Here is a 15,573-nt window from a genome sequence, read left to right as displayed (position 1 = left end):
GAGAGAGAGGTGACATATGGAGTAGGGGAGTAACGATTAATAACTGCATGGATGCACTAATTATAAATTCTGCTGATTCAACTAATCGACTTGCACAAAGAAATGTTTTCAATTTATTCATTTATTTTACATGGCTTTTAAATGAGTGTATGTGTGTTGTATGTTTTTAAAAGTGCTGAATCAAATTGTGATCTACAAACTTTGTGTCGAATTGAATCATTCCCAAAAGAAATTTTAAAAAGATTTTTTTTTTCCTCAAATCGAATCGCTAACTGCTGAATCGTGAATTCAACCGATTCTGTGACAAGCGGAGGGATGAAAAAGAAAAAGTAGGTAAGGCGTAGGGAGAAATCACCGAGTGGCTTGGAGAGAGCAAGTGTTTGCTGCAGAGCAGAGGAAGAGAGGACAGTAAGAGAAAAAGAGAAGAGAAAGAAAGAGAAGAAAGAGCCAGAGGACGGAGTAAAGTGAGAGCTACAGGTGGGAGGGGGTGGGAGGGGGTAGGAGGGGGTGGGGAAGGAGTAAGCCTTGTAAGTATGTCTGCATGCCGACACTGATTCAGTTAGCATGCCACAGGTGAAACAGACAGGGAGATTCCGGGAAGGGGTCTGAATTCACTACTGTAATTAAACGAATAGTCCTTCATTATTTTTTCACTGTATCGACTATGAGTCCTACTATTCAATTTTTACCAGTCATGCCATCATTCATGTCTTAATTATATCATGACCTTTTACTCATTTCATGCTGGCGATGCATCATCTTGCACAAGGCATTATATATGGTATATGGCATGTATGGTTAGTATGCAATATGCAAGTTTTAACATCTGAAATGGGCTTCAAGAAATCAAAATATGGATATAGGATATTGTGACTAGACATTGTGAAATGAAAAAACACTAGTAAGGTTTGCATTTCGCCCCAAACATCACAGTTTTGGAGAATTTCTGTATTATTATTATTATTATTCGCTTTCTGAACTTGCAAAAAGGGAAATGAAAAAAAAAAAAAAAAAAACATCTAGGTGGACTGTGATATATAAATGTTTGCTCAGGGTGGATGTTTGAACAGTTTGCCAAACACGCTGAGGAAACGAGAGCAGCCTAGTTTTGTAGGATGTTCATAACGGGCATTGACCTGGATTACACTTGATCCAAGACTAAAAATTTATCCCCATGAAATCTCCAGGTGACCCCATGGTTCAAGTGTTTGCTCAGCAGAAGCTGCACCTAATTTGCACTGAAAATGCACATCTCCACTGAAAAGATTTTGTAAATGGATTCTTTAGTGCAGTCAGATTTCAATTTAATTGCACCTGGTGTCATTGTTCTCTCCTCAATAGATCTTTGCTTGTGGTGTGTAAAAATCTCATATGAGTGTCGCTTTGGATAAAAGCGTCTGCTAAATGCAAATTGTAATTGTAATTCTTTTGTCCCCCTTCCGCAACTCCACCTATGTCAGATTCCAGTGAGTTAGTAGAAGAAGACAGAGAAGGCATTTCAATCTCAGATGGTCAATAAATGTCTAGCAGCACGCAGTCATTGGAGACGAGGAGGATGCACACTGGCTCTCACACAAAGTGTGTAAACCCTACCTGGGGCAATCTGCCACTAATGTCCTGAAACACTAGTCTACAGAGAGAACAGAAACAGCTATTGTCAACCTGGTCACACACACACACGCACACACACACCATTAAAACACCCACACACTCATAATCACATTGGTACAAACTTACTCACAAATGCACAGAGACAAACCACAGAGCAGTCTATTCATGAATGCAGTACATTTTGATGAACCAACTGTGTGTGTACTGGCTAATAATTATCCAGGGAATACCATCTTCTGTGAAAGTGTATGTGTACTTTGAAAGCAATAAAGTAAAAGTAATTATTTATAGAAATGAGGACATGTCACAGCATCCATAAGTACACGGCTCTACTGGTTTGGTCCATGCTGTCTCACACTTGAAAACCTACAGACAGATGGGGGAAAGGAGGGAGAGAGAGACAGTAGAGGAGACAGAGTCATACTTACATAGAGATCAGCGGCACCGTAAAAACCATCCTGATAGGCCATCACACTGAGAGAGAGAGTGGAGAAAGGAAGGAAACGGAGACAGAGGGAGAGCAGAGAGGAGCGGTGGTGGGGTGTTGAAAGGAAATAAAATGGTGTGATGCGCCACCGTGTGGGCATTGAGGGAAAGGAAGAGTGACAATTGAGGGAGAAAGGTGGGATAACGGTGCCAAAAGGATTGTGAAGGAGAGAAGAGACAGAAGGGTGAGATTATTACACACCGTGCAACATGCAAGACAAAATACCACCTCTTTGTAAACAACAGCACAAATCTAGGGGTGCTACTACTGTTACACACTCCCATTTTATATCAGTATTAATATGATACTGTTTTAGATGCACATTTTCAATTGCATTTCTGAGGTACAAGGAAATGGTATTTCAGTTTATCACACTATCAATGTCATTAATTCAATACAAAATATTAAACACAGAGCATGCACAATTCTGAAGTACGATTTTGAACTAAGTGACAACATGCACTGAAAGGAGTGGATATGTGGATGAACAGGTTATGTGTTTTTGCTTGTTTGCGCTGCAAGAATGTGTGTCATTGCTTTTCTTTATCAATATCATTTTCCATGTGTTTTTTTTTTTTTGTGGCCTGTGTGCATGTGTGTTTGTGTGTGTTTTTACCCAGGGTAGGTAGGGATGGCAGGCTGGGGCACAGCTGCCCTCACAGCGCTGTACACTGGCCGGCCGCGACCTCGGAGGTGAGCGCCCCGAAAGGTCGCAGCGGTTGAGGCAGCCGCTGCTGCTGCTGCTGGGTATGGAAACCCCGGTACTGAGAGAGGGAGAGAGAGGGAGAAAGAGAGAGAGAGAGAGAGACGGAGAGACAGACAGACAGACAGAGAGAGAGAGACAGAGAGAGAGAGAGAGATGAGGAAGAGGGGCAGTGAAGTTAGAAAGTAGAGTTGGAAAAACCAGCAAGATTACCAAGATTACACCATTAAATAGAGAAGCAAAATGCATCCATCACACTGGTTTGCTTTCAGAGGACGATGCTCCTGGCATGCGTTCTACGTGTTGAGCCACCGGGACGCCCCAATAATTTTTGTTATTATGCAAACACAAGCATGATTTAAAGACTAAACATCCCTGCACAATCCTCAGTTCCAGACTCCCATTCTTCAAACCTGCTGGCTCAAGATAAATGTTTACTAACTAGCAGGCTAATTCACCTTGTAACCATGGTAACAAGATGAATTAGCTTAGCAATATCTTGTGTTTTTAAAGATGACATGAGAAGTTCTCGGCTGTCTGAAAATCATTACAAACCAGGACATGAGGAGGATTTTATTTGCCTTGAGGGTCAGATCAGATGTCCACGTGAGTGGCTGCATGCTACTTGATTTGAAGTCGGTTTTCAAGTCGGTCCTCACAGCGCTCAAAAACATCTGTGTCATGAAAATGGACTACCAACAGGACTACAGCTCTTAAAAGATTACATTTTCACCCAGCATATTTACACTGGACTTCCAAAACGACTGGCTAACCAGCGATGACACACCCACTTTCTTAGTCTGTAAGAATATAGAGTTAAACATTCCTGCCATACCTGTATAGAGCTCAGGACTGTACATAGCTCCAACCATGGGACTCAACTTCCATCCAGCTGTAGCCACAAAAACAAAGAAAAAAAATTGCAGCATTAATTGTTGAAAAAGTGACCAACAACATAGACAATACTTCATGCAAACCTCACTGAAATATGATGAATTTTTTTATGTCTTGTGTGTTTTTCTGGTATTTATTTCATTTTTTAACAAGACTTCATAATAGCTATTGACTGAGTATTATTATCATGATAAAAATATGTGGGAAAAAAGAAGGATTGGTTGTCGGTACATACATAATGCATTACCGTATGGTAGCGCTGCGAGCCCCTCTCCGTTCGAGTATGGCGTGGTCATCTTCTTGTTCGTCATCACCCTGGCTGTGGCATTGTTGACCTGCGCACCAGAGAACCCAGTCAGATTCAAATTCAGTGGAAGTCAGTGGAAACACAAGTATGGGGGATATAGCAATGATACAAACACCAATCACATGAACGTTTGTGTTATAGTCTATCTTTAACTGTGTGTATCTACCTAAGATGCATACAAATTTACCTGCATGTGAGTGTCTTGAAGATTAGAGTTTTCTTAGCCTATAGCCAGTGTGTTCAATGTGTCATTTTAAAACTTAAAGCATTTTTTTTTTTAAATCATGGCAGAGGTTAATTCTGTTGATGAGCAGCAATGGTATTTGATGCATGCGCTTCTTTTGAAGGAGAAAGACACTGAAAACAAGGATCCTGGTGAGTTGTCAGGCAGTTTTGCACACAAACAGTCCGACCATTGGCACACAGAACAAAAAACAAAACAAAAAAACTAACCCAAAAAAAACAACAACAACAACAACAACAAAACATCTTAGAACAAAGGCATTCAAAAACAAATCCAAGATCATTCCATTGCTACCTTCAAAAAAAAAAGAGGGAAAAAGAAGGTGAAGTAAGCAGCAGATTCATCAGTTGAACACAATGCAAAAAACATCAATCGAAGATTTCATACACAAATTACACGCAGCCAATCAAGAGCGCATCGCATGACCAGAGGTGAGCAAAACTAGCCAGTCAGCAAGCATCAGATGCAGCAAAGAGACCAATCAAAACAGGTTGGCAGCCCTCCCAATCAAATACATATCATACAGAAAAAGGGGGAAGGGGAGGGAGAGAGAGAAAGACAGAGAGAGACAGAAATAGAGGGATGCAGGAGGAGGAGCCAGTCCACATTAAAAGACACGGGAAACATATACATGATGGCAGGAGAGGAGAAGAAGAAGAAGAAAGAGACAGAGGCAGAGAAAGTGAACAATCCATCCAAATGTGCAATTCTTCTAATGTACAAACAAAAATGAACATCAAGATGCGGCACACACAGAGTACATCTGATCATTTGCCTATGTTGGATCTAACTGTACATGAGCAAGAATGGAGAGATGGATAGATGAAAAAGAATGACTAGAGAGATAGATAGAGAGAGAGAGAGAGAGAAGTCTAGATAGAGACAGAAAGGATGGGGGATGCAAATATCATTCCTCAAAATCAAATCAAACCATGGTTGTGAAACACTGCCAGGCATTCCAGATCAGTGTCTCACACTAGGGAAAGACCTCGAAGCACACAACCACCAACACACACCATCCAGAACCAAACTGATCGAAGAGTAAAACAAGGACACCTCTGAGAGACATCGAAACAAAAGAAAATGCTGCCCTCCTTTAACCCAATGGTCCAAATTTTAAAAAAGGTATAGATGATACTTTGCTGAGGCTACAAATGTGTTCACGGCAGCTTTTTAAATGAGTGGTCCCAAAATGATTAAGTTATTTTACATATGAAAAGCAGATTGGCTTTGAAGTACAAAAACTTTGCCTTTTCTTTGGGGGCACGTACGAATTGTCCGCTTATGTATCTTTTGTTTGAATGTTAAGTGCAAACAACTATTTCTCTACGACTGTCTACCAAGAGATAAAAAAAAGAAAAGTGACAATCCTCAAGTTCTGCAGTACACCGTTATAAAAAGACAACTATCCTCTCTCCAGGAAAGCTAACACAGCACTCATGCTTCAGCATGCTGTCCCACTAAGGTGCAAAAATGCAGCTACTGGCTGACACATGACACAGAGAAATGACAGTACTATATGACGCCATACAGATGACGAGAAAGAGAACCATGCAGGATACAGCTCTGGAATTATATGCTTAATGCAGTTAGAGAGGTGATTGGAATGAAGGCATAAGAAGTGGTAGTCATAGTTGTTGCACTTGCAGATAGATGCAGTACATTCTGTTATACAAGTGGCCTTAATAATGCCATGCGGTCAATGGCTAATCTCGTAATTAACGTTTCATTCACCACCTCCCCAATCAATCACAGGATTAGCCAATCAGATTCTTTCAGTCAATCAATCAAGCCCCCTTCAGTCAAGGAGTCCTTCATTTGTGTGTTGGGTGCATTTTATTTTATCTGGACGGATGGGGTGGGGGGGTAGGAGGGGTCATTCAAAGATGATGCCATGTGTACACAACTTACCGTTGCCAGGGAAACGGCGTGAGGACACGCGAGCAGTTACCGTGGAGACTGACAACAACAACAACATACAAAAATCATCAGGGAAATAGAGAAAATATATGTAAGAAAGAAAATGATGAACCAAAAAGAAGAAAAAAAAATCAAAAAACAACAGAAAAACAAAAAACAAACCAACGAGGTAATGAAAAGCAACCCCCACCCTGTGGTAGAGAGGAAGTGATGTGAAAGGTCACGTGTCAACAGTCACCTACAAGTATCAGCCATTTAACAACAACCTAGCCGCTATTGATTTTAAACCCACTACAAACACAGATTAAAAGGGGAGAGATGGCAAAGGAGCAAACAAAGGAAACAGAAAATGTCAGAAATCAAAAACTAACTTAGAAAGGATACTACCTAACATTAACTAGATTATATTGACATACTTTACTAGATAATGAGTCAGTATCAAACTTTATCCTTTTATCCGATCATTTTGCTACCTGTGGAAATCACAGGACAGGGGGAAATGTACAGGAGGTCGGGGGGTTGTGGCATGGGGGGTGGACAGCTTGAGGAGGTCACAAATGTGGGTGCATATGAGGGGGGGGGGGGGGGGGACACACAAACAGGGAGAGACAGACAGACTGGCATGGAGAGAAAGAGTGGAGAGAGATGGAAGAGAACCAAAAAAAGAAAGGAAAAGGAGAGGGAGACAACAGCTATCTATTGCATTCTCTTCACTTGTTCATTCTCTCTCCGCCCTCCATTAATTCTTCTGCACACCCACATGTGTAGACACCCACACACAAACAGAGAAGAGTGCAGAACGTTCGAGACCATGCAGAGGAGCTTAGTAGCAATTAAAAAGGCATGAATTTGAAATCAGGAGCCAAAGCAAATGGCAAAAAGCATGGTGTGTTTGATCCTCAAGGCCATTTGGAACTGAAATCTGAGGTCATGCTGACAAAGAAAAACATCACAACAAAATGCACTTCCATGATATCTGGTGTTTCTTTTTTTTTTTTCTTTTTTTTTTTTTCTCGAGAGTGGTGGATGCAAAGTGTGTGTGTATAAACGATAAACTTTATCATCCATGTCGCACGTCTGAAATTAAACAATCGAGGTTTATGAAGCATCAAAAGTGACACCACACTTCTCATGGCAATCTCATTCCCGAAACCACCCCCTGAAAATACCCAATCATGCATCAGTCTCTTAACACATCAAACATAAAACTTCTGCCCAAAGGCAACCCCCGTAATATTAAGAGTGAAAGAGTGAACTCCAAGACAACATCTGACCTACAGCTTATGATCTATCCATGCAACATACCCTCTTACACACACCAGCAAGCACGGTTTTTCAGAGGAAAATAAATAAAGAGGCTAAAACTGCCCTTCCAGTCGTGAACACAACCATGAACCAAAATGGCCACTCGTCATGATCATGGAAGAAGTAATGATGGTGATGGAAAGAGTGCAGGAAAACAAAAATAAAAGATCCTACATGCTGTGATATAAGCAGAGATCGTTGGCAACCGTGTCAAAGTGACTTCTGACTGGCCATGCCTGTTGTGTATAGCCACGCCACCCAGCATGCTTTGCAAACCAGACCCACAAAGCTTAAGATCAAGGTGCAATGGACAGCCCACGACAACAACAACAGCATAAACATCGACAGGAGGTGCTGTCAAAAATAGACATCTCTGTGTGCGGCACCACTGCACCATGCTATAGTGAAGCCAGAGGGGTTAGAGTTGAACACATACAGCCATCCCGAAAACCTTCTCTGGGGCAGAAACAACCGGAACAAACTCATTCTCACTGTCAGGACATGGAGGGAAACAGAGGAAAAATGGCCACTGTTTTAAAAAGGGGAGGGTGGTGAATTACCTCGATCTTACGTCCCTCCACCAGGGTGCCGTGCAGCTTCTCTCTGGCCCGCTCTGCATCGGCGCTCGTTTCGAATGTTACAAAGCCAAAGCCCTGCAAGCGGAGCAGAGGAGAGAGGGAAAAAATGGAAAAAGAACAGGAGGGTGGGGGTGAACTAGGGTTTAAAATAGCAACACAAAGTTTTCGCTGAGCTCAGTCATCTTTACAAATGTGGAATTTGCACATGTTGTTCCATGTCCTACCTTGGATCCCCTCTCGTTGAAAATGATCTCAACGTCGAGGATTTTCCCAAATTGCTGGGGGGGAAAAAAATTAAGAAAATAAGAGTGGATTGAGCGAGGAGGCAAGTGATGGGCTGCTTTTTGCCACGGGGTGTCAGTATTGTTCAACCCAGAAAAGCTGGCACTGGTCCAGCTCTGTCGGTCTTTTCCTCCACCATATCTTCCTTTCCTCTGCACCACATTAAAGGCATATTCCTCTTAAAATACGATTGTGTACAAGCGGAGATTTATGCACTGACTTCCAGTAACTTCATCCACAAGCTGAAATTTTACAAATAAATCACAGGAGTTATTGCTTTGGGTTTTCCAGTCAAAACAGGACTAACAGCCGATGTCTTTCAACTGAAAGATGCACAGCTGAATCTTGTTTTCATTTAAACTGTGACTGAAGGTTAACTAAGGTAAATTATACATAACTGTAAAAGAAAATCCATGGTCAGGCTGCTCGGTTCACTGAATGGGTCCTTTGCATCTTTTATTTTAAACATACTGCCTATTTTTAATCTGATCTACTGCTATTTCTCTGCATTCCTGAGGATGCCTAGAGAAAATGGGAGGATCCGGCCTGTTTACATACCCCAAACATCTGTCGTAGATCAGGGTCTCGGAAGCGGAAGGGAATGTTGGACACGTGAAGGCGTTTGGGGGTCCCTTTGGCATCTGAGTCATCCCCGACACTCCCTCCACCACCGCCTCCTCCTGAACCAACCCCTGACTGGCCGTCAATCTGGGCGGACCCATCTGACTGCTGGGACAGAGGGATGAGAGGGTAAGTAGGCAGAAGACAGAGAAAGAGAAGGCAGAGGAGATACAGAAGGTGGGAAAAAAAAGGGATTGTGAGAGAAGGAAGAAGAAAGAGGGAAGTGAAAAGCGATGTCTTATTTCTCATCCGTGACACATATTCCTCCACATTCTCGCCTCCGCAATTGCTCTCGGTGTCCTCTCTAAGCAAATATAAAAGACCCGATGTGGGCTGCACACGGAGAGAGCGAGAGAACGAGAGAGAGAGAGAGAACGCAAGAGAGAGAGAGAGCGAGCGAGGCTGGCACTCACTTGGGCACTGAGGCTGTTGGGGGCGTTGGCGGAGGTGTTCGCTGCTCCTGCGGCCTCCACGGGCCCCTGCACAGCCCCTGCTGCATACAGGCTGCCCCCATAGTCCAAGGCCAGGCCGTTCTGGGGGGGTGGCGGTGGAGGTGGTGGGAACGCAGAGAAGGGCGGGGGCACAAGACCCTCCTGGCCACCAGCACTATCCTGAGAGCCCTGGAAGAGAAAGGAGAGGGAGAGAGAAAGAAGGGAGTTGAAGGTAAGTAAGTGCCTGGCGAAACTCCACAGTATCTTTTACTGAGAACATCACCAAACCACACAAAGACCACTTTCCCAAGAACTCCGGTTGAAAAGTTGCACAGGCATTGGGATATTATATTTCCAATCCTTTGTGGGCGTGTGTGGGTATGTGTGTGTGTGTGTGTGCGTGTGTCTGTGTGCATCGACAGCCCCCCATTAAATATTCACTGCAGCCACATCTATTATTGAGGGTCAGATGCCTCCGTGCTTAGAGTGTTGCACAATGGTGAGTGTCTAACGCCTGCACACACACACTCACAAACGCCTCTCCACATAAACCACCTCTGACACGCTAACACCCACACACCTTAATGCTCACAAAGACCAACTGTTAGCAAGGAAGCCTGCCCAAGTATTTTGCGCTCACACACACACACACACACACACACCACCCCAGAAATACTTGTGTAAGTAAGGACATTCGAGAACGTAGGAGAACAATACAGGCTCCCACAAACACATGGTACGACAGGGGGACGCACACAAATACAACACACACACACACATAATACAACACACACACACACACACACACGCGGCACATTCCTTGACTGTTGGCAGTGGGGCATCGCTACCCTAAATGGTAATGGTTGGGAGAGCTGGAGAGGAGGGAGACAGGCAGGGAAGGGAGAGAAAAGTGGGGGAAAAGGTGATGACTGATAGAAAAGGCATGGCATCTGACGGATAAAAGATGAACATACCGTCACTGTCACTCTTTTTTTTTTTTTTAACTCTCTGATAGGTGGTCTGAACACAAAATCACATGGCGATGAACAAATCAAATCAAATACCAATTGCTGTTATTGTTATTATCGCTAAAACAATCACAGCAGCAGCGGTAGCGGTGGCAACAGCAACATTAATAGACACAGGAATAATATTGGTAGTATTACATTTCTATTTTTGTGCTGCCAAATTGTGAGGATGCATTGGATCACTGAATTCTGGGCATTACAAAATAAATACCCTGTAGAAAAGACTGCAAGCACAGCACGCATCTGCATAGCGTATGTGTGTGTGTGTGTGTGTGTGTGTAATAGAGGTGAGTGAGTGAGTGAGTGATGGGCTGAAGCAATGTCCCGCTGTGTCGCACAATAGATCTCTGTCCCTCTGGGAGTGTTAAAAGTGTGTGGGAAGGTGTGAGTGTGTGTGCGTGCGCGCCTGTGTCTGTGTCTGTGTGTGTGCGCGTGTGTGTGTGTGTAAACGCCATCTGTCTCCCAGTTTTTGACCTTTCTCAGCACCACACCTGTGACACGGTAGCCCGATCCCTCAACTCAGTGTGATAAACTAGGGGACGCACCACACGGGGCGACAGGGATCACCTCCGTATGAGACATGGGGCCAACGAGCGCCTCACGGGGCAAATATTTAGCCGAAAACTTTGTCTTCTAATTAACACGGGCGGCGTCAAAGTAAATACCACTGCACTTTACCTTTATCAGTAAAAAATTTTACCGAACTGAAAAGTATCACCAAGACTCAAAACTCTGGGATGATGGATCCTCACACGGAGAACTCCTCTCACATGTTTATGGACAAAACTCGAAAAACGATCACTGTTATTATTGTCATTATTTCACAGCATGCAGGCAACAGATTCTGGTTCTTTTCAAAACAGAAGCTCAAAACAAATCTTTTTGCCGTTTTTTTTTCTCGTCTGCCTTTTATGCAACTTTCTTCTTTTTTTCTATTATTCACATACAACACTTTATTTTCACTTACTCATCTATTTATTCTTGTTTTTTGATTTATGTACTTTCAGTTGTGTGTTTTATTTGTTTTTCCAATTTGTGAAGCACTCTGTGTTGATTGATAAAGTGATTACAAAACAATGACTGATGATACAGTGATTGTACAATAACAGTCTTACTAATAAATACCAACAAAGTGAACCGACTCTGCCTCAGCGACTCAGCATTCAGACGATAATTTTTTTCTATTATATTAATAAACAGAGGTGTCAATTTTTTATTTATTTATTTATTTATTCATTTATTTATTTATTTTACAAAAATTAAGATTGATTTTGGGGCAAATAAACTTTTTCCTTATTCAAATAAGCACTGCAGAGGTAAATATTAAACATTTGGTAGGAATATAGTGGGTTATTGACTACATGACATTATGAACTGTTGCTATAACAGTTTCCTTTAAGTTTGCCTAGCAAATTAGTGCTGTGAAAAATCTAACCAAGACATTTTTCCACAGAATTTGGGACAAGTAAGTACAAGGTCTTCTCTCTACAGGTAAGCATGACAGGTGCAGTGGGTATAAAGTTAGTCATTTTCCAGGTAAAGGCAATATCAAGTTCAGCAGCAGGCTAGGGGTTACATAACATTAGAAATGTTGATGAATTTCAAATTCTGACTTTGAAGGCCTAGTATCATGTCTTTTTTTAATAGGTTTTGTATATTGCATGTTGGATTTCTTCTGTATTACTGTACTATTACCGTGAGCAGTAACCTAGTTGTTCAGATGTAGCAGTGAGCTATTCTGGGTGACTTGAATTTATTTTTCATTGTTCTTTTTGCCTTTGCCAAGAAGCTCTTATCTGGAAATCACCTGTCAGGTTGGTTTTCATTTGTTATTTAAAATGGATACAGGTATCAAGAGGCACTGGAGAAATACCATTTTAGAATTGTTTTTTTTTTTATGTTTGTTTTGTTTGTTTTTTTTTTTGTGAAAATGAGATTCAGAACAAGTACTGCTATGAAAACAATTCCATCAGTGTCCAAGTCAACTGGCAACACATTGCTAAGATGACTCAGGAGGATCAGCACTGACAATACTGTTGAAGTGTTGTTGTTGTTTTTGTTTTTTGTTTTGTTTTTTTTTCTCTTCTGTTTCCGGCTCAGGCAGAGAAACTGGAATCATATAAGAAGACTTTATATGACCTAGAATATGTGTGGTATATGTGTATGTAGAACATGTGAAGGAAATATATAAGGAAATAGGTGCACAACAATTAAAGTGGTAGCGCAATACTGTGATGGTGGACCCACACTGTTACTGCAAAATCTATCAATGTTACATTTATTGTTGTGACGACCCAGTAAAAACCTGCCGCACAGTCTGGATGACCTCCCTGAACAGGTGACAAGCGTTAAGTCTGACCTCATTAGGATTTTACAGATTCCAGTTGCCATTTTCCATGAAGTTAATTGTGTTTTAATACTCAAAAAGGACACTGCTCTGTAGAATACACAAGCATGACTCCAGTTACTTTTGCCTTGGAGTTACTTGTCAAAACAGCTGAGGCACATTTGGTGTAATGTCTTACTGGAGGAAACACAATACAAGTGAATAAATGTCATGTAATTGGATTCCGATTTGCATTTAGTGCTTCATTGGCTCATTCGAGCACGTTCTAACTGTAATTACAATATTTCTGACAGCTATTTGAGGCCGGCATCTGCTTGCAACTGCTGCAACAGTTGTCATGATGCAGAATGAGTGTGAAAAATCCTGGAGGTAATGGGGTCAATATTGGACTTTTAGAGCCACGGTGCAATCGTTTGGTTTCAGAACACCTGGATTATGCAGCAGGAGCTGTTTGGAGTAATTATATGCTCATTTGCCATTTCTGTAGGTCCCCAGCAAACTCCTGTTGTTTTGTAAAAGGCTGCCGTCAAGCTGTGCAGGCAAAGTCACAGTTGTGTTACGCGGGCACACAGACTTCACCGGTTATTCCTCTGACATGAGAGCCTGCATGTGAGGCAGCATTGTTTGCATTATTTGTGATTGATAGCTCACCAGAAGGGTGAAAAAGGTTGCAGCTACTCCAGAAGCATCCAGCTGTTCGCCATTCTCCATGATCAGTAAGCGGTATTGTCAGTGTACTGGCTTATTGATTCTGGTGAAACAAGCAATTTGGCGGTGGGACTAAATTGGGACCGGTTCTCGATACTCAGCCTCAGTCTTGTAGCCTGTCCAACATGCTCGAATTATAACAAGACTAAAGACAAAAAACAACATTTCTGTATACTCGCATTTCTCACTCTCAATTTGCATTTCTACTGCTGACTAAATGGTTTTTATCTGACTACAAACTGTAGAGACTAGAAATTATAAGCAATCTATTATAAGGTGCTTGTAGATGGCACAGTTTGTCTTTCCATGTACTGATCCACACTGCTTTGTTTTTACTGTTTAGAAACTGTGACAAAAACAAAGCAAAATTCCCTATAGATAGTGACTCTTGCTACGCAAATCCCAATCCATTCTCTTCTTTGTATGTTCTGATGAATGCTGTAAACATGATAAACAAAGAGCTCAACAATAGATATAAACACTGTGTGGATCCGTGCATGTTTTTCCCTTTTCTCTTTGGACCTTTATTGCTGGGGGGGGATAAAATTCACACGGCTACGTCTTTGATGGTAAGTAACAATGAGAACGCATGTGCTACCATCCTCTAACAAGGCATCCTGTATTTATTATATTTCCTCAACATGCAGAGACAGAGAGAGAAAATAGAAACTAGGAAACTAGACTAGTGCGATAGGGCTCTATGACAAAATGATGATAAATGATACATGGGATAACTGTGCCTTGCAGCCACATATCCTGAATTCACTGTATTTGTTCTCAATGTGGAGGTGAAAATGATAGTGGGTGGAGAGTCATTCTGGGTCACCAGGTAAGAGCTAGCCTGGATTAGAAGCAGAAATAGAGAAACTAGACACGCTTCTGTGTCTGGCTAGAAAGGGAAAGCTGATCGCCCGGCTTGGGTCAAGTAAAGAAATGGGAAAAAGTAGATGGATTAAAATGGGGTGATGCATGGCCAACATTTTGAGGAAATGTGGAGTGACAATATTGCCTTCAACAGGGACAGGCACTGACAAATTGAATATAATCAATGTCAGTCAAGTCGGTTCTATCTGTCTAGCCTTTAGTCACCATTACAGTTTGAGAGGACTTCAGATTATGAGAACAGTAATGAAAACAACACCACCCAACCTTTCCCCATTACAGAGGACAAGGAAAAACTCCCATGTAACCACATTAGGAAAAGAAATGGAAGAAACCTTGAGAAGGGTTACTCAGAGGGGGATTCCCCTACATGGACACTCACTGTGGATAATTAAGAGCCCTGTTCCACTGCAACAGAACCAAACCTTTAGGCACTTTTTTTAACCTCTAAAAGAAGGGATTTGCCATTCGTCAAAGGTCCAGTCCCAGTTTTTTGGTCCATGTTCAACATGTGGGAATAACAGGAATTTGAAAAAATCAACAGGATCTTGTGAACCAGACTACTGTACTGTTTTTCATGGATTAGTTACACACAAATTCAGGTTGAAATAGAAGCATGTTGCTGATAGCTGGTGAGCATTTGAAAAAGCCAAATGGAGAGGATCACGGCCCCATGGAGCAACGACGAGGTCCAGGCTCTCGTCGTCATTTAGGAACACCAAAAAAGTTGCAGCACAACAACCTCGCTTTCCATCATGTTTACAAAACCATGTTGACACTCGCTGCGATGATGTAAATGGGTCAGTCACCTTTTGCTGTCATCACAACAAACATTACTGTGTGTCCTGAAGCCGGCCGAAACACAAACAATAACTAGAGCCGAATCTAGAGCAAGTTCCTGCTCCCGTTGGGATGGTTCTTGTTTGTTGCTGTGCAGTGGAAAAGGGCCCTTAGTTGACCAAATGGACAAGATGTGCAATGAAATCATGTTGTTTATCAAAACTGGAGGGGCTAAAATTATTGTTTGCACTGTCTAAAAAAGATAACCTGTTTATCATGGCTGTGACACACAGAGACGGGCACGGGCTAACCCGGATTAGATCGATTCTGGCGGACAGATCAATTCGGCAGTATATGCAGCTGCACAGAGCATACTGGGCTTCATATCTCCATCAGTCAGACCAAACAATAATCGACTTACAATGGCAGTCACTCAAACACAGCA

At 42.1% G+C, this 15,573-nt stretch overlaps 1 protein-coding gene across 7 annotated transcripts in view; it reads right to left on the bottom strand.

Annotated features, from left to right (window-relative positions):
* rbfox2 (RNA binding fox-1 homolog 2) overlaps positions 1-15,573 on the bottom strand; it is a 35,937-nt gene that overhangs the window by 5,617 nt on the left and 14,747 nt on the right. For 2 of the 7 annotated variants that reach the window (XM_030051118.1, XM_030051166.1), the window contains 8 exons: positions 9,366-9,572; positions 8,890-9,060; positions 8,274-8,327; positions 8,032-8,124; positions 3,931-4,030; positions 3,637-3,693; positions 2,715-2,862; positions 2,040-2,085 (listed from right to left, as the gene is read on the bottom strand). In XM_030051118.1, the coding sequence (XP_029906978.1) occupies positions 2,040-2,085; positions 2,715-2,862; positions 3,637-3,693; positions 3,931-4,030; positions 8,032-8,124; positions 8,274-8,327; positions 8,890-9,060; positions 9,366-9,572 (876 nt within the window). Of the gene's footprint in view, positions 1-1,593; positions 1,631-2,039; positions 2,086-2,714; positions 2,863-3,636; positions 3,694-3,930; positions 4,031-8,031; positions 8,125-8,273; positions 8,328-8,889; positions 9,061-9,365; positions 9,573-15,573 lie in introns of all 7 variants that reach the window. The other 5 variants (XM_030051153.1, XM_030051135.1, XM_030051144.1 and 2 more) reach the window with 5 other exon arrangements.

This window comes from Myripristis murdjan, chromosome 1, assembly GCF_902150065.1.
Source record: "Myripristis murdjan chromosome 1, fMyrMur1.1, whole genome shotgun sequence".
In the NCBI taxonomy this organism is placed as follows: Eukaryota; Metazoa; Chordata; class Actinopteri; order Holocentriformes; family Holocentridae; genus Myripristis; species Myripristis murdjan.
The sequence above is the reverse complement of the archived record's forward strand: the minus strand, read 5'-3'. Positions and strand labels throughout refer to the sequence as shown.